At 46.4% G+C, this 20,014-nt stretch overlaps 1 protein-coding gene across 5 annotated transcripts in view; it reads right to left on the minus strand.

Annotated features, from left to right (window-relative positions):
- The window catches only part of mical3a (microtubule associated monooxygenase, calponin and LIM domain containing 3a), a 301,509-nt gene that overhangs the window by 126,875 nt on the left and 154,620 nt on the right, over positions 1-20,014 (minus strand). For 3 of the 5 annotated variants that reach the window (XM_078568427.1, XM_078568425.1, XM_078568424.1), the window contains exon 16: positions 7,426-7,607. In XM_078568427.1, the coding sequence (XP_078424553.1) occupies positions 7,426-7,607 (182 nt within the window). Of the gene's footprint in view, positions 1-7,425; positions 7,613-20,014 lie in introns of all 5 variants that reach the window. The other 2 variants (XM_078568426.1, XM_078568423.1) reach the window with 1 other exon arrangement.

Below are 20,014 nucleotides of genomic sequence, written 5' to 3' on the forward strand. Positions count from 1 at the left end.
GAGTGGGTTTCGGAATCTGGTTTGAAGGAGTGGGTTTCGGAATCTGGTTTGAAGGAGTGGGTTTCGGAATCTGGTTTGAAGGAGTGGGTTTCGGAATCTGGTTTGAAGGAGTGGGTTTCGGAATCTGGTTTGAAGGAGTGGGTTTCGGAATTGTGTTTGAAGGGGTGGGTTTCGGGATTGTGTTTGAAGGGGTGGGTTTCGGGATTGTGTTTGAAGGGGTGGGTTTCGGGATCTGGTTTGAAGGGGTGGGTTTCGGGATCGTGTTTGAAGGAGTGGGTTTCGGGATCGTGTTTGAAGGGGTGGGTTTCGGGATCTGGTTTGAAGGGGTGGGTTTCGGGATCTGGTTTGAAGGGGTGGGTTTCGGGATCTGGTTTGAAGGGGTGGGTTTCGGGATCGTGTTTGAAGGGGTGGGTTTCGGGATCGTGTTTGAAGGGGTGGGTTTCAGGATCTGGTTTGAAGGGGTGGGTTTCAGGATCGTGTTTGAAGGGGTGGGTTTCAGGATCGTGTTTGAAGGGGTGGGTTTCAGGATCGTGTTTGAAGGGGTGGGTTTCGGGATCATGTTTGAAGGGGTGGGTTTCGGGATCGTGTTTGAAGGGGTGGGTTTCGGGATTGTGTTTGAAGGGGTGGGTTTCGGGATCTGGTTTGAAGGGGTGGGTTTCGGGATCTGGTTTGAAGGGGTGGGTTTCGGGATCGTGCTTGAAGGGGTGGGTTTCGGGATTGTGTTTGAAGGGGTGGGTTTCGGGATCTGGTTTGAAGGGGTGGGTTTCGGGATCGTGTTTGAAGGGGTGGGTTTCGGGATCTGGTTTGAAGGGGTGGGTTTCGGGATCTGGTTTGAAGGGGTGGGTTTCGGGATCGTGCTTGAAGGGGTGGGTTTCGGGATTGTGTTTGAAGGGGTGGGTTTCGGGATCTGGTTTGAAGGGGTGGGTTTCGGGATCGTGTTTGAAGGGGTGGGTTTCGGGATCTGGTTTGAAGGGGTGGGTTTCGGGATCTGGTTTGAAGGGGTGGGTTTTGGGATCGTGTTTGAAGGGGTGGGTTTCGGGATCGTGTTTGAAGGGGTGGGTTTCAGGATCGTGTTTGAAGGGGTGGGTTTCGGGATCTGGTTTGAAGGGGTGGGTTTCGGGATCTGGTTTGAAGGGGTGGGTTTCGGGATCGTGCTTGAAGGGGTGGGTTTCGGGATTGTGTTTGAAGGGGTGGGTTTCGGGATCTGGTTTGAAGGGGTGGGTTTCGGGATCGTGTTTGAAGGGGTGGGTTTCGGGATTGTGTTTGAAGGGGTGGGTTTCGGGATCTGGTTTGAAGGGGTGGGTTTCGGGATTGTGTTTGAAGGGGTGGGTTTCAGGATCTGGTTTGAAGGGGTGGGTTTTGGGATCGTGTTTGAAGGGGTGGGTTTCGGGATTGTGTTTGAAGGAGTGGGTTTCAGGATCGTGTTTGAAGGGGTGGGTTTCGGGATCTGGTTTGAAGGGGTGGGTTTCGGGATCTGGTTTGAAGGGGTGGGTTTCGGGATCGTGTTTGATGGGGTGGGTTTCGGAATCTGGTTTGAAGGGGTGATTTTCGGGATCGTGTTTGAAGGGGTGGGTTTCGGGATCGTGTTTGATGGGGTGGTGTATTGAATTTTCTGTACCGGACAGGTTTCTTACTTGAAACAGATAACTTTATTTACGGAGCTCTTTTAGAAGCTACAAGCTTGAACCAGGTCCACGACTAGAAAACTCCACCCCCAAGATTACCCGCGCTTAGGGCTCATTCGTCAGAAAAATCATGTGAGCCCTAAAGGCAGTAGGGAAAGGTTATACCTTCAATCACTACAATTCCTCCCCTTTTATTTTTTTTACATTTGCTATTTACAAAGAATACTTTAAATAGCAATATATACATATATACACACAGATCATGCGATTAAAGATTAAGTCTCTCTGAGGTGGTTTTCTACTTTGGTTAGAGCGGCGTAGCTCTACCACTTTAGATTCTCCCACTGGATCGACATGATCAGTAACTGCAACATCAGGCACATCCTTAGAAAGTGGCAATTCAGGATTAGGCAATTCAACAGAGACATCAGACATGTCTATTCTCGGTCGATCTGTCACCTTGGGGATTAATGGTTTAACATCAATCACAGGTGAAATAGTTAGTTGTTGGAATGTCTCTCCACTCCTTAGGTGATCCACATGTTTTCGAACAATCCGGCCTTCCACTTCCACCTGGAAGGACAAGAGTCCAGTTTCTGAGACAATTGTACCAGGAACCCAACAAGGTCCACTTCCAAAATTCTGTACGAAAACTGTGACTCCTACATGGAATCTTCAAGCTTTGTTATGAATATCATGATTCAATTTTTTATGACTCTGATTCCTCGCTACCTTCCCCTCTAAGTTTGGAAACACCAGACTTAACCTTGTACGTAGGTGGCATTTCACCAATAATTCGGATTATGTTGAAACCGTAGTTGAATCATGCGATAATTGAGAAGAAAGCGAGAAAGTCGAGGTTCTAGAGAATCTTCAGATAACTTCTTCATTCCACATTGGAAAGTTTGCACAGCTCTTTCAGCTAACCCATTTGATGAGGGATGATATGGTGCTGTTTCAATATGTCTGATTCCATTTAAACTCATGAATCTCTGAAACTCTGTACTGGTAAAGACTGTACTGTTATCCAAAACGATGACTTCCGATAGGTCATGTATACAAAAACGTTGGTGCAGCTTTTCAATAGTTGAACTCGATGTCAGTGATCTGACTTCATACACATCCATCCATGTAGATTGTGCATCTACAATCAATAAAAACATGGTACCTAAGAATGATCCTACATAATCAATATGTAGTCTAAACCAGGGCCAACCAGGCCACTCCCACGGATACAGTGGAGCTGAAACAGGCAACTTCTGTTGTTGTTGACACTAGAGACAGTGCTTGACCATGCTCTCAATGTCACCGTCTATGCCTGGCCACCAGACATAGCTTCGCACAAGCACCTTCATCTTCAAAATGCCTGGATGCGCACTGTGAAGCTCTGTCAAGAGTGGTTCTCTTCCTTGTGAAGGGACGACAGCGCTTGATCCCCACAAGTTTCCATCTTGACAACATAACTGTTTCTCGGGTATGGAATGGTCTTATCTCTTTGGACACTGGTGAATTCCGCCATACTTGCAATACCAGGTCTCAGACTTTTGACAAAATCGGATCCCTGTTCATCCAATTCCTAATTTGCTTTGCACTCAGGTGAAGAATCCAAAAAATTCAGCACAAATACAACTTCTTGTAGTACTGGAGCATGTACAATGCTATCTGGTAAGGGGTGACGGCTGAGTGCGTCTGCATTTGCAATATGCACACCAGGACAGCGCATAAAGTTATACTCATAGGCAGGTAATATCAAAGCCCAACCTTGTATTCTTGCTGAGGCTATTGGCAGAATGGCCTTATCCTCACTGAGTAAACTCATTAATGGTTTATGGTCCGACACTATGGTGAAATGTCGTCCACGCAGATACTGGTGGAATTTCTTCACTCCAAATATTACTGATAAATCTTCCTTTTCTAGTTGGGAATGACCCTTCTCTGCTGCAGAAAGGGTTCTGGAGGCATAACCTATTGGTCTTTTGGGGCCGTCTTCTATCCTGTGTGACAACGCAGTTCCCATAGCGTAAGGTGATGCATCACAGGTTAATATTAATTCTTTTGATGGTTCATAATGTACTAGTAGACATGATGAATATAATAGCTTCTTGACCTTCACAAAGGCTGCTTCTTGTTGTGAATTCCATGACGATAACACTGTTGACAAGTTTGGCAAGAAGTGACTATAATAATTAATCTTTAAAAAGACTTGAGTTCAGTGACACTAGTCTGATTTCCCTGACTTTCTCCTCTACTGGATGCAAGCCCTTGGCATCCACTTGATGACCTAAGTGACTTCTGTCACTTAGGATGTATACTTCTCCTTCTTCAATTGTATACCAGCTTCCAAAAATCTTCTTAAAATCTCTTTTAGGTTGGCCAAATGTTTGGCTTCCGTTGATTCTGTGAGCAGTGCTATGGCATGGCAGATGATGGGTGCCCGTTGGGCCAAGTCCACGAGGGAAACTTGGTCATGCTATCACAATTGTTTTGCAATTTGTATTTATTATGAGATATGTGCACTGAATCCATAAGTAATTAGTCCACCAAAACCTTTAGAGATTTTAAAAAATTAAATTAAAATATTTATTAACAAAATAAAAAATTTCAAGCACATACAATTACTTACTACTACAACAAATCCTAAAATTCCTAACTGACCTGACCCCCAGTTACACACACCCTTTAAGGCAACAGTCCAAATAGATTTAAAATAAAAAGAAACCCAGCAAGTTAACACAGTACCCACTTGACAGTGGAATTCTAAATGGTTTTCCTTCAACTTCAGTTACTTTACATAGCAGACTTATGCACAAATGGCTGGAGGCTTCTTGAAGGCTATTTCACACACTCCTGCTGGATCTTACATGGCCTTCTCCCACACAGCCTTTCATTCTCCTTTATATAGGTTTCTCTCTTTTTAATATGTAATTCTATTGCTCCATATGTCTTTGAAATGGTATCTTCCTCATAATATAAAAACTTTCATGTTGCCAATATTGTCAGTGACCTTTGGGAAAAATAAACACACTCCTTAGCCTTGATTATCTGGTTAGTTGTAAACACACTAAGATCCCGTTGAAATCCAAATCTCCCTTCATCTATCTAAAAATGCAAATTCCCTTCACACCTTACATGCTAAGCCAGCATCCATGTTTACTCATTAGCATGTCAAACACCTAGCTTCTTTTTATGATTTCAAGCTTGCAGTATACTTGACTCCAAATGTAATGAAATCACACCCATAAACCTACTTCCTAATAAAGCAGAAAAATATTATGAAAATTATTATGTTTGTCACATCAGGACATTATCTAGGTAAACTACTACTCGGGGAAGTCCTTGCAATAGACTTTCCATGGTCCTCTGGAAGATTGCACATGCAGATGATACTCCAAAGGGTAGGTGTGTATATTGATACAGACCCTTGTGTGTTGATGGTTACATACCCTCTAGATGTGCAGTCCTGCTCTAGCTGTTGATATGCGTGGTTCACGTCCAGTTTGGTGTAGGATTTTCCTCCAGCTAGCTTAGCATACAAATCTTATATCCTCAGGGTAGGATATTTATCTAGTTTGGCAGCCTTGCTCATGGTTAATTATTAATCTCCACAAATGTGTATAGTTTGATCAGGTTTCATTACTTGGGCTATGGGCATGGGCATTGCCCATTCCGAAAATTAACAGGTTGGATGATGCCTCGCTTTTCTAAGCAGCACAGTTCTGCATCCACCTTCTCCTTTAAGGCATAAGTCACAGGTCTGGCCTTAAAGAAACTGGGTGTCACCTGAGAATCTACGTATATTTTTTGCTTGTAAGCCTTTTAACTTTCCTAACTCGTGACAAAATGCAGTCGTATTCCCCTAGCAGTTCAGAAACTCCTCCTGTTCGCAAGTGAAATATTTCAGACCAGTTCAGTTTAATTCTTTGTAACCAGTCTCAGCCCAGAAGACTAGGTCCTTCACCTGTCACTATGATCACTGGAAGCTGGGCTGTCTGTTGCCTATAGGATACAGGTACTGTAGTGCTGCCCTTTACCTGTATGGACTCTGCAGTGCATGTCTTCTATTGAGTCGTTGTTCGCTCCAGATTCAGTGCCTGGGCACCTCCACTTAGGTATTTAAATGTGTGCTGTCCCACCACTGTGGTTGAGGTTCCTGTATCTACCTCCATTACCAGTGGCTTCCCATTCACTTGGATTGTGACAGTAATAGGTTCAGTTTTTACTGCTGTGACATTGTACAGGGAATAGATATTAGTATTGGCAGCTTCAGGTTCTGTTATTTTATTCACTTCAATCATTTTGGTCTCTCTGTCTTATGGGCTGTCTCGATTTCTCCCTGCATTACTTTATTACATGCCCTTTCTTCTGGCAGTAATGGCATTCTGTCTCCTTGAATCTGCAGGTGTCTAGGGCATGCTTACCCTCACATCTGTAACAAATTAATTTCTGAATTGTTGTTGAGATGCTTCCACTCGGCCTTTTCGTTTATCGAGACTGTCTCCCACTTTGCTGCTGTGTCTCTGGTTTTTGTACCGCGCCTGGCGGTAGGTTCCTGCCCCAACTGAAGAACGGTGCCATGTTGCACAATCTGTAAAGCCTGCGAGTCCCTCTCAGCATTTCCATGGCCAGTGTGATTTCCATGGCGTGCTTCAAATCGATGTTGAGTAAACAGCGCTGAATGGCGTCGTCGTGAACTCCATAAACTAATTGTTTCCGTAACATGTCACTGAGTGTGTCTCTGAAGTCGCAGTGCTCAGTCAACTGCTTCAACTTCGCTATATAGGTTACAATGGACTCTCCCGGGGCCCTTACTCTGGAGTTAAACTTAAACCTCTGCATTATTACCGACAGCTTCAGCTGAAAATGCGTTTTCACAAGATCCACTAATTCATGAAAGGATTTCAAATTGGGCGCGTTCAGGGCCGGCAGACTGCAGATGAGGTTTTTTGTCTTGCTACCACAGACACTCAAAAGGATTGCTTTCTGCTTCTCCCCCGCGGTAATTTCATTCATTCACTACAAAATAAAACCAAGGAGCTCTACATACTGGCTCCAGTCTTCCATAGACGTGTCATGAGGGCCGATTCTGCCGAAGAGGGACATGACTGGTGAGTATACTCTTCTTTCTTCTTAAGATTTGATATATTCACATTAACAAGGCGAGGTGCAGCATCAGAGTTATTTCACCCTCATTGCCAAATATAACGACTCGACAGACCGGACAGGTTTCTTACTGGTGGGTTCAGGGATCCGATTTGATGGGGTGGGTTCAGGGATCCAGTTTGATTGGGTGGGTTCAGGGATCCAGTTTGATTGGGTGGCTTTAGAGATCCAGTTTGATGGGGTGGGTTTAGGGATTGGGTTTTATGGGGTGGATTTAGGGATCCAGTTTGATGTGGTGAGTTTAGTGATCAGGTTTGATGGGGTGGATTTAGGGATCAATTTGATGGGTTGAGTTTAGCGATTGGGTTTGATGGGATGTGTTTATGGATCCAGTTTGATGGGGTGGGTTTCGGGATCCGGTTTGATGGGGTGGGTTTCGGGATCCAGTTTGATGGGTTGAGTTTCAGGATCCAGTTTGATGGGGTGGGTTTCGGGATCCAGTTTGATGGGTTGAGCATCGGGATCCGGTTCGATGGGTTGAGTTTCGGGATCTGGTTTGATGGGATGGGTTTAGGTTTGCTTCGTTTATGGAGTGGATTAGGGGTGAGGAATTGAATTGGATGGAGCGAGCTTGCGATGGGTCTTTTGATGGGGCCCTGTTTGGACAGAGGGGTTTGGAATGTTGTTGTGACATCCTTACCATTCTCTGGGTTGTAGGCATAGGTGGCAAGGCGTAGGGTGATGCCGCAGTGCGCACACTTGAAGCAGCCACGGTGGAAGAACTTCCCTTCAGCACTCAGACGCTCCATCACGTAGACCCGCTTCCCACAAAAATAGCAAACATCACTGCCTCCAAATTGTGTGGGGAACTCCTTCTTCATCGTTTGCTGAAAGGAGAATTTTTGTTACTGAAGTCAGGTTCAGGAGGGAACAGTATACCACCTCAAGGCACCAGGAAATCCCTGTGCTCTATAACAGACCCTGTACACCACATCCATTCTCATAAACCCTTTATGATGGGCCTAATTCTGTCAATCCACTCAAATGGCCTGTCAAAAATTCTCACAACTAAGCGTCAGTTTGACTCAGTCGATAGCTCCCTCACCTCACGGTGAGTGCTTTGTGGGTGTATGTCCCACTCCAGAGACTTGAGTCCAAAATTCAACCTGAGGAGATGCTGCACTGTCAGAAGTGCCATCTTTCTGTTGAGACATTAACTGAATGCCTGACTGCCCTCTCAGGTGGACATTAATGGCACAATGTGAAGAGCAGAGTCATTCTCCCTGGTCTCCTAACTAATATTTATCCCTTAACCAGCATCACAAAAATAGAGTATCTCGTAACTATGACATGGCTGTTTGTGAGAACTTGCTGTGTAAAGATTGGTTCCATATTTCTTATATTACAACAGTGACAATACTTACAAAGCTGCTTCATTGAGTGTGAAGCACTTTGGAATATTACGAACATACGAGTTAAGAGCAGCAGTAGGCCACTCGGCCCTTCAAGCCCGTTCTGTCATTCAATGAGATCATGGCTGATCTGACTGTAACCTCCTGCCTACCCACCGATAACCTTTAACCCCTTGCTATTCAAAAATCTACCTACCTCTGCCTTGAAAATATTCAAAGACTCTGCTTCCACCTCCTTTTGAGGAAGAGTTCCAAAGACTCACGACCCTCAGAGAAAACATTTCTCCTCTTCTCTGTTTTAAATGAGCGACCCCTTATTTTTAAACAGTGACCCCTAGTTCTAGATTCTCCCACAAGAGGAAACATCCTCTCCACATCCACCCTGTCAAGACCCCTCAGGATCTTATATGTTTCAATCAAGTCACCCCTTACTCTTCTAAACTCCAGTGAATGCCAAGCCCAATCTTTCCTCATAAGACAATCCACCCCCCCATTCCTGGTATTAGTCTAGTAAATTTTCTCTGAGCTGCTTCCAATGCATTTACATCCTTCCTTAAATAAGGAAAGGCAAAGTTCGTAACCATATCATCAATCCCTTCGCCCAAATCGTTTATTTAAATTGTAAAATGTTGAGGCCCCAGCACTGATCCCTGTGGCATGCCACTCATTACATCCTACCAACCAGAAAAAGACCCATCTATACCTACTCTATTTCCTGTCAGCTAGCCAAACATTCTATCCATGCCAATATGTTACCCCCTATACCATGAGCTTTTATTTTCTGTAATAACCCTTGATGTGACACTTTATCAAATACATTCTGGAAATCCAAGAACAGTACATCCACCAGTTCCCCTTTACCCCCAGCACATGTGACTCCTTCAAAGAACTCCAATAAATTGGTTGAACATGATTTCCCTTTTCCAAAACCATGTTGACCCTGCCTGATTGCCTTGAATTTATCTAAGTGTTATAAAGTCTTTAACAACAGCTTCTAACATTTTCCCTATGACAGATGTTAAGCTAACTGGCCTGTAGCTTTCTGTCTCCCTCCTTTTTTGAGTAAAGGAGTTACATGAGCTATTTTCTAATCTTTCCGATCCACTCTCCAATTCCCTGAATCCAGGGAATTTTGGAAAATCAAAACCAACGCAGCAACTATCGTACTGTCCATTTCTTTCAAGGCCCTAGGATGAAATCCATCAAGACCCAGGGACTTGTCAACCCGCAGCTCCAACAATTTGCTGAGGTTTTGAATGGTGCTGTTTAAATCCGTCTTTCTTTACAACGTGACACTGCAAGCTCTAACACTAGTGTTGTTATGAGGCTGAGGCTGTTTGCAAAAGGATAGCTCCAATTCTCAACCAGCTGCCTGCCAATTTTTAAAGTTGCTACTTGAAGGTTTGAAGATTGTTTTTAAACTGTGAGGAACAATTTAAACAGTCATGAATTACGATGCATCAGAAAGTAGATACTGCAGTTAGCAGGGTTTGTGAAGAATTTACACTGGTTGCTAGAATAGAGTTGCAGACATGGCCCCTTCAGTCCAGCCCCCTGCACCCACCCCCTCGCCGCCCTGCACCCACCCCCTCGCCCCCCCCGCACCCACACCCTCGCCCCCCCCGCACCCACCCCCTCGCACCCCCCACACCCACCCCCTCGCCCCCCCCGCACCCACCCCCTCGCCCCCCCCGCACCCACCCCCTCGCCCCCCTGCACCCACCCCTTCGCCCCCCCTTGCACCCAACCCCTCGCCCCCCTGCACCCACCCCCTCGCCGCCCTGCACCCACCCCCTCGCCCTCCTGCACCCACCCCCTCGCCCTCCTGCACCCACCCCCTCGCCCCCCCTGCACCCACCCCCTCGCCCCCCTGCACCCACCTCCTCGCCCCCCTGCACCCACCTCCTCGCCCCCCTGCACCCACCCCCTGCCCCCTGCACCCACCCCCTTGCCCCCCTGCACCCACCTCCTCGCCCCCCTGCACCCACCCCCTGCCCCCCTGCACCCACCTCCTCGCCCCCCTGCACCCATCTCCTCGCCCCCTGCACCCACCCCCTGCCCCCCCTGCATTCACCGCCTCACCCCCCCTTCACCCACCCCTTCACCCCCTGCACTCACCCCTTCACCCCAGCACTCACCCCTCACCCTACACATTTCCAAGCTGACACATATGGCACGACTATCGTTGCACACTCACTGGGGGATGCTTACCAGCTTGGGCCTGTCTACAAGAGGCTTAGGCTGATCTTGCATCTGTAGCTGTTTGACTATCTGTTCAGACAATGAACTCACTCCCCCCGTGTACCTCTTGATATAATGCTAATCAGCAATAGGGGCAGGGGAGGAGGAGGCGGGGGAAGGGGGGGAGAACAAAGAGGGAAGAGAAAAGCAGGAGGATGGTGGGGCATGGAGTGCATGGAGGGGGATTAAGGAGGAGGAAGAGGGTGAGGGAAAGATGGAGAGGGTGGAGGAGGGAGGGAGAGGGGAGGAAGAAGGAAGTTGGAGGAGGAATTGGGGGCCAGGAGGGATGAGGAGGACAGGAGGAGGTAGAGTTTTGTGGGGGGTGGGGGTTTGGGGGAGGGGAAAGGGAGGATCAAAAGGAAAATAAAGAATGAAAAGAGTTCAGAGAAGTTTGATTAGACTGATGTAGAAATAAATACTGCAGATTATTTCATCGAAAAATTTAATGAGACTAGTCAAGCAAAGTCTTTCTTTTACAAATCCATGCTGGCTCTGCTTAATTAACTCAAACCTCAAGATCCTGCTCAAGACATTTGCCAGAACTTTCCATTACGATTAGAAAGCAAAATCAAACATGTATTAGCTCCGTGATTTCACACAATGTAATATTTGTATTAGTGACCCACAAACATGCCTTAACTTGCCATCCCTGCCACTGTAATAGGTTGTACATCTCAGTGTCAGCTCTTGTGCATGTACAGTACACACCGGGTAAAAGGCAACAATTTACTCCAGTCAAAAATGATACAGTTCATGTATGTCTCACATTGAGGGGCAGGATGTACTGGACAGGCTGGTTATGTTTCGAGTGGATAAGTTGCCTAGGCCAGATGGCTTGCATCCGAGGCTGCTGAAGGAAGTCCGATCAGAGACAGTGGAAGGGCTTCCCATAATCTTCCCTAGATACAAGGAAGTGCCAGTTAATTGGAGAGTGTCGAATGTGACACCCTTATTCAAGAAAGCTTAACAGGACAGTCCTTGTAACTGCAGGTCAGTCAGTTTAACATCAGTGGTGGGTAAGGGTTTAGAGATGATAATCAGGTGAAAAAAAATCAACAGGCATTTGGAGAGGTTTGAGTTAATTAGGGATAGGCAGCACAGATTTGTAAAGGCAGATCATGCTTGACCAATCAAGTTGAAATTTTTGATGAACAGAGAAGGTTGATGAAGGGAAAGCGGTGGATGTTGCTATATGGATGCTTAAGAAAACCTTTGACAAAGTGCCACATAAAAGGCTGATTAACAAAATTGTAGCTTATGGAATAGGAGGGTCAGTGACAGGTTGGATAAAAAATTGGTTTAAGAACAGGAATCAGTGAGTTGTGGTAAGTGGATGTTTTTCCGATTGGGGGATGGGAGACGATGGTATTCCCCAAGGGTCAGAGTTAGCAGCACTGCATTTCTTCATGACTTGAATACAGAGTAAAATTTCAACATGTGTTGATGATACCAAACCTGAGGATGACACCAATCACCTGCAGCAGGACATAGATAGGTTAGCAGAAAGGGTGTGAGGAAGAAGCGATAGGGAGAGACAATACAGACTTAATGGCACAGTTCGAATGCATGTGCAGGGACAGAGGGACCTGGTGATTCATGTGCATCAATGACAGGATATACTGAGAGAGCAGTTAGCAAAGCATATTGGATCTTGGGCTTCATAAATAGAGGTATTGAGTACAAAAGCAGGGAAGTTATGCTGAACCTTTGTAAAGCTCTGGTTAGGCCCCGACTAGAGTATTGTGTCCAGTTTTGGTTGCCACACTTTAAGGCCCTTAACAGTAACCACAGTGTAGGGCAAAACATACAAGAGAAAATATTGTGTGCTTGTGATAAAGGGACGGCAATAATCATGGGTGACTTTAATCTACATATAAACAGGAAAAATCAGACTGGCTGTAGTAGCCTGGATGAGGAGTTCATAGAATGCTTTCAAGATAGTTTCTTAGAGCAGCACGTTCTGGAACCAACCAGAGAGCAGGTTATATTAGACTTGGTATTGTGTAATGTGACAGGATTAATTAATGACCTCAGGATGAAGGCGCCCCTAGGTAGCAGCGATCACAATATGATTGAATTTTACATCCAGTTTGAAAGGGAGAAGAGTGGGTCTAAGACTAGTATTTTAAACTTAACTAAGGACAACTATGTGGGCATGAAAGCTGAGCTAGCTGAAGTAAAGTGGGATACTAGGCTAGGGGATAGGTCAATAGAGAAGCAGTGGGATATTTCAGAATACTCAGAATAAGTATATTCTTACTCTAAAGAAAATTCTAAGGGGGGGACCCACCATCCATGGTTAACTAAAGAAGTTAAGGAAAGCATCGATTTTAAGGAAAAAAGCATATAACTGTGCGAAGATGAGAGGCAGGTCAGATGATTGGTCAGAATATAAAGAACGGCAGGGAATGACTAAAAGGTTAATCAGGAGAAAGAAATTAGAATATGAGAGGAAGCTACCTAGAAATGTAAAAACAGATAGCAAGAGTTTCTGCAGGTATTTAAAAGTGTTGGTCCTCTAGAGAGTGACGGTGGAGAGTTTAGAGTAGATAATAAGGAAATGGTGGATGAAATGAACAAATATTTTGCTTCTTTCTTCACTATAGAGGATACAAAAAACATTCCAGTAATAGTTGCAAATCAGGAGTTGGAAGGGAGAGAGGAACTTGGTGAAATTACAATCACTAGGGAAGCGGTGCTGAGCAAACTGACAGAGCTACAGTCTGACAAGTCTCTAGGTCTAGGTTTATCTTCATCCCAGGGTCTTAAAAGAGGTGGCTAATGAGGTAGTAGATGCGTTGGTGTCAATTTTCCAAAATTCGCTAGAATCTGGAAAGGTTCCATCAGACGGGAAAGTAGCAAATATAACCCCTCTATTCAAGAAGGGAGGGAGGCAAAAAATAGGAAACTGGGGGCCAGTTAGCTTGATGTCTGTCGTGGGGAAGGTGTTAGAATCAATCATTAAGGAGATTAAACCTGGGCACTTAGGGAAACTGAAGGTAGCTGGGAAGAGTCAGCATGGTTTTGTGAAAGGGAAATCATGTTTAACCAATTTATTGGAGTTCTTTGAAGGAGTAACATGTGCTGTGGAGAAAGGGGAGCCTGTAGGCGTACTGTACTTGGAGTTCCAGAAGGCATTTGATAAGGAGCCATATCAAAGGTTATTGCGGAAAATAAAAGCTCATGGTCTAGGGGGTAACATATTAGCCTGGATAGAAGATTGGCTGGCTGACAGAAAACAGAGAGTATGCATTAATGGGTTTTCTGATTGGCAGGATGTGACAAGTGGAGTCCCGCAGGGGTCTGTGCTGGGGGCTCAACTATTTACAATTTACATCAATGACTTAGATAAGGGGAGCTAAGGTATGGTAGCTACATTTGCAGGTGACACAAAGATAGATAGGAAAGTATATTGTGAAGAGGACATAGTGACGTTGCAGACGCATGTAGATAAGTTGAGTGAGCGGACAAAAATTTGGCAGATGGAGTATAATGTAGGAAAATGTGAAGTTGTTCACTTTGGCAGGAAGAATAAAAAAGCTGAGTATTACTTAAATGGAGAATGGCTTCATAATTCTGAGGTGCAGAGGGATCAAGGTGTCCTAAGACATGAGTCACAAAAAGTTAGTATGCAGGTGCAGCAAGTAACTAGGAAGGCTAATGGAATGTTATCCTTTATTATGAGAGGGATTGAACATAAAAGTAAGGATAAAAGCAAAATACTGCAGATACTGGAAATCTGAAACAAAAACAAAAACAAAAATAGCTGGAAAAACTCAGCAGGTCTGACAGCATCTGTGAAGAGGAAGACAGAGTTAACGTTTCGAGTCCGTATGACTCTTCAGAACTAAACAAAGATAGAAATGAGATGAAATATAAGCTGGTTGAGGTGGGGTGGGACAGGTGGAGCTGGATAGAGGGCCAGTGATAGGTGGAGGCAAAGAAGAGATTGCCAAAGATGTCATAGACAAAAGGGTGTTGATATTAGCTAAAGGATATGCTAATGGTAACATTAAGGGTGGAAAGCAGGACGAGCAAGTGACAGATAGCCCTAGTGGGGGTGGGGTAGGGGGAAGGGATCAAAATAGGCTAAAAGGTGGAGATGAAACAATGGATGGAAATACATTTTAAAATAATAATAGAAATAGGTGGGAAAAGAAAAATATATTAAATAAATATATAAATTATTAGAAAAAAGGGGGATTGGAAAGGGGGTGGGGATGGAGGAGAGAGTTCATGATCTGAAGTTGTTGAACTCAATGTTAAGTCCAGAAGGCTGTAAGGTGCCTTGTCGGAAGATGAGGTGCTGTTCCTCCAGTTTGCGTTGAGCTTCACTGGAACATTGCAGCAGGCCAAGGACGGACATGTGAGCATGAGAGCAGGGTGGTGTGTTGAAATGGCAAGCGACAGGGAGGTCTGGGTCATGCTTGCGGACAGACCGAAGGTGTTCCGCAAAGCGGTCACCCAGTCTGCGTTTGGTCTCTCCAATGTAGAGGAAACCGCATTGGGAGCAGCGAATGCAGTAGACTAAATTGAGGGAAGTGCAAGTGAAACGCTGCTTCATTTGAAAGGAGTGTTTGGGCCCTTGGACGGTGAGGAGAGGGGAAGTAAAGGGGCAGGTGTTGCACCTTCTGCGGTTGCATGGGAAGGTGCCGAGGGAGGCGGTTGAGGTGCAAGGGGTGATGGAGGAGTGGACCAAGGTGTCCCGGAGGGAACGGTCCCTATGGAATTCCAACCAGGGGCGGTGGGTGGGGGGGTGGGGTGCAGGGGAGATGTGTCTGGTGGTGGAGTTGGCAGAAATGGCAGGGGATGATCCTATGAATGCGGAGACTGGTGGGGTGATAAGTAAGGACAAGGGGGACCCTATCATGGTTCTGGGAGGGAGAGGGAGGTGCGAGGGCGGATGCGCAGGAGATGGGCCGGACACGGTTGAGAGCCCTGTCAACCACCGTGGGTGGAAAACCTCGGTTAAGGAAGAAGGAAAACATGTCAGAAGAACTGTTTTGAAAGTGGCATCAGCAGAAGAAGATGCAACGGAGGCGAAGAAACTGAGAGAATGAGTTGGAGTCCTTACAGGAAGCAGGGTGTGAGGAGCTGTAGTCAAGTTAGCCGTGGGAGTCAGTGGGCTTGTAATGAATATTGGTGGACAGTCTATCACCAGAAATTGAGACAGAGAGGTCAAGGAAGGGAAGGGAAGTGTCAGTGATGGACCATGTGAAAATGATGAAGGGGTGGAGATTGGAAGCAAAGTTAATAAATTTTTCCAGGTCCAGACGAGAGCATGAAGCAGCACTGAAGCAATCATCGGTGTACCGGAGAAAGAGTTGTGGGAGGGGGCCGGAGTAGGACTGGAACAAGGAATATTCCACATACCCCATAAAGAGACAGGCATAACTGGGGCCCATGCGGGTACCCATAGTCTCACCTTTTATTTGTAGGAAGTGAGATGAGTTTAAGGAGAAATTGTTCAGTGAGAGAACAAGTTCAGCCAGACAGAGGAGAGCGGTGGTGGATGGGTATTGTTCGGGCCTCTGTTCGAGGAAGAAGCGGAGAGCCCTCAGACCATCCCGGTGTGGGATGGAGGTGTAGAGGGATTGGACGTCCATGGTGAAGAGGTGGTGGTTGGAGCCAGGGAACTGGAAATTGTTGATATGACGTAGGGCATCAGAGGAATTGCGGATGTAGGTGGGAAGGGACTGGACAAGGGTAGAGAGAATGGAGCCAAGATAATGAGAAATGAGTTCTGTGGGGCAGGAACAGGCTGACACGATTGGTCTGCCAGGACAGTCCTGTTTGTGGATTTCGGGTAGAAGGTAGAAGCGGGCCGTCCGAGGTTGGGAGACTGAGGTAGGAAGCTGTGGAAGGAAGATCTCCAGAGGAGATGAGGTCAGTGACAGTCCTGGAAACAATGGCTTGATGTTCAGTGGTGGGGTCATGGTCCAGTGGGAGGTAGGAGGAAGTGTCTGTGAGCTGGCGCTCAGCCTCTGCGAGGTAGAGGTCAGTATGCCAGACAACAACAGCACCACCCTTTTCAGACGCTTCCTCCTACCTCCCACTGGACCATGACCCCAGCACTGAACATCAAGCTATTGTTTCCAGGACTGTCACTGACCTCATCTCCTCTGGAGATCTTCCCTCCACAGCTTCCAACCTCACAGTCTCCCAACCTCGGACAGCCCGCTTCTACCTCCTTCCCAAAATCCACAAACAGGACTGTCCCGGCAGACCGATCGTGTCAGCCTGTTCCTGCCCCACGGAACTCATTTCTTGCTATCTTGGCTCCATTCTCTCTCCCCTTGTCCTGTCCCTTCCCACCTATATTCGCAATTCTTCTGACGCCCTACATCATATCAACAATTTCCAGTTCCCTGGCCCCAACCGCCGCTTCTTCACCATGGACGTCCAATCCCTCTACACCTCCATCCCCCACCGGGATGGTCTGAGGGCCCTTAGCTTCTTCCTCGAACAGAGGCCCGAACAATCCCCATCCACCACTACTCTCCTCCGTCTGGCTGAACTTGTTCTCACACTGGGCAATTTCTCCTTAAACTCATCTCACTTCCTCCAAATAAAAGGTGTGGCTATGGGTACCCACATAAGCCCCAGTTATGCCTGTCTCTTTATGGGGTATGTGGAACATTCCTTGTTCCAGTCCTACTCCGGCCCCCTCCCACAACTCTTTCTCCGGTACATCGATGATTACTTCAGTGCTGCTTCATGCTCTCGTCGGGACCTGGAAAAATTTATTAATTTTGCTTCCAATTTCCACCCCTCCATCAGTTTCACATGGTCCATCTCTGACACTTCCCTTCCCTTCCTTGACCTCTCTGTCTCAATTTCTGGTGATAGACTGTCCACCAATATTCATTACAAGCCCACCGACTCCCGCAGCTAACTTGACTACAGCTCCTCACACCCTGCTTCCTGTAAGGACTCCATCCCATTCTCTCAGTTCCTTCGCCTCCGTCGCATCTGTTCTGATGATGCCACTTTCCAAAACAGTTCTTCCGACATGTTTTCCTTCTTCCTTAACCGAAGTTTTCCACCCACGGTGGTTGACAGGGCCCTCAACCGTGTCCAGCCCATCTACCGCGCATCCGCCCTCACACCTCCTTCTCCCTCCCAGAACCATGAAAGTGTCCTCCTTGCCCTCACTTATCATCCCACCAGCCTCCGCATTCAAAGAATTATCCTCCATCATTTCCGCCAACTCCAGCTTGATGCCGCCACCAAACACATCTTCCCTTCGCACCCCCGGGCAGCATTCCGTAGGGACCGTTTCCTCTGAGACACCCTGGTCCACTCCTCCATCACTCCCTACACCTCAACCCCCTCCCACGGCACCTTCCCATGCAACCGCAGAAGGTGCAACACCTGCCCCTTTACTTTCCTCCTGTAGGTGAGGCCATCTGAGGGCCCAAACACTCCTTTCAAGTGAAGCAGCATTTCACTTGCACTTCCCTCAATTTAGTCTACTGCATTCGCTGCTCCCAATGTGGTTTCCTCTACATTGGAGAGACCAAACGCAGACTGGGTGACCGCTTTGCGGAACACCTTCAGTCTGTGCACAAGCATGACCCAGACCTCCCTGTCGCTTGCCATTTCAACACACCACCCTGTTCTCTTGCCCACATGTCCGTCCTTGGCCTGCTGCAATGTTCCAGTGAAGCTCAACGCAAACTGGAGGAACCGCACCTCATCTTCCGATTAGGCACTTTACAGCCTTCTGGACTTAACACTGAGTTCAACAACTTCAGAAAATGAACTCTCTCCTCCATCCCCACCCCCTTTCTGATTCCCTTTTTTTCTAATAATTTATATACTTATTTATTATATTTTTCTTTTCCCACCTATTTCTATTATTATTTTAAAATTTATTTCTATTCATTGTTTGATCTCCACCTTTTAGCCTATTTCGATCCCTTCCCCCTACCCCACCCCCACTAGGGCCATCTGTCAGTTGCTCGTCCTGCTTTCCACCCTTAATGTTACCATTAGCATATCCTTTAGCTAATATCAACACCCCTTTGTCCTTTTGTCTATGACATCTTTGGCAATCTCTTCTTTGCCTCCACCTATCACTGGCCCTCTATCTAGCTCCACCTGTCCCACCCCCCCTCAACCAGCTTATATTTCACCACATTTCTATTTTCTTTAGTTCTGATGAAGAGTCATACAGACTCGAAACGTTAACTCTGTCTTCCTCTCCACAGATGCTGTCAGACCTGCTGAGTTTTTCCAGCTATTTTTGTTTTTGTATAAAAGTAAGGATGTTAAAGGTGAGGCCACATCTCAAATAGTGTGTGCAGTTTTGGTCTCCTTATTTTTGGTCTCCTTATTTAAGGAAGGATGTAAATGTGTTAGAGGCTGTTCAGAGAATGTTTACTAGAATTGATATCTGGAATGAGCCTCTTCCTAGGTTAGGTTGGACAGGCTGGGCTTGTTTCCACTGGAGTTTGGAAGAGTGAGGAGTGACTTGATCGAAGTGTATAAGATCCTGAATGGTCTTGACAAGATGGAAATGGAAAAGACGTTTCCTCTTGTGGGTGAGTCCAGAACTAGGGAGCACTGTTTTAAAATTAGGGGTCGCCCTTATAGGACAGAGATGAGGAGAATTTTTTCTCTGAGGGTTGTACGGCTTCAGAACTCTGAGTCAGAAGGTGGTGGAGGTGGGGTCATTGAATATGTTTAAGGCAGAGGTAGATAGATTCTTGTTAGGCAAGGGAATCAAAGGTTATCAGGGGTAGATGGGAATGTGGAACTCGCAACACAAACAGATTAGCCATGATCTTATTGGGTGGCGGAGCAGGCTTGAGGGGCCGAGTGGACTACTTCTGCTCCTATTTCGTATGTTCGTTTGTTTGTATGTAAGATGTGATGTCCTTGAGAGGGTGCAGAGGAGATTTACCAGAATAGTTCCAGGGATGAGGGGATTTTAGTTACAAGGTTGGGTTGGAGAAGCTGGGGCTGTTCTCCTTGGAGCAAAGGAGATTGAGGGGGGTGGTTTCATAGGCAGGATTATGACAGGTTTAGATAAGGTAGACAAGGAAAAACTGTTCCCGTTGGCTGATGGTGCAAGGGCTAGGAGACACAGATTTAAGATATTGGCAAGTGATCCAGGAAGAATGTGAGAAGGAACATTTTTTTACACAGTGGGTGGTAGAGACCTGGAACTCACTGCCTCTCAGGGTAGTGGAAGAGGAGACAGTCAATGATTGCAGGAGAAAATTGGATGAGCACTTGAGGGAAATAAACTTGCAGGGTTACAGGGTTAGAGTGGAGAATGGGATGGATAGATTGCTTGATGGGTGCCGTTAAGGACTCAATGGGCTGAATGGCCTCTTCCTGTGCCATCATGACTCTATGACTCAATGTCATCTCCTATAAGGCCTGTGTGTGTCATAGTGTCAGCTCCTGTACAGACTGTCTCTCTCAGTGACAGCTTGTGTTCAGCCTGTGCCTCTCAGTGACAGCTCCTTAATGATCTGTCTCTCAGTGACAGCTCCTTTCCAGTCTATGGCTCTCTCAATGACAGCTCCAGTACAGTCAATGTGTCTCTCAGTGACAGCTCCTGTACAGTGTGTGTCAGTGGCAGCTGCTGTACAGTCTGTGTGTGTCTCAGTGACAGTTCCTGTA

This window comes from Cetorhinus maximus, chromosome 22 (assembly GCF_964194155.1).
Source record: "Cetorhinus maximus chromosome 22, sCetMax3.hap1.1, whole genome shotgun sequence".
NCBI classification, from domain to species: Eukaryota; Metazoa; Chordata; class Chondrichthyes; order Lamniformes; family Cetorhinidae; genus Cetorhinus; species Cetorhinus maximus.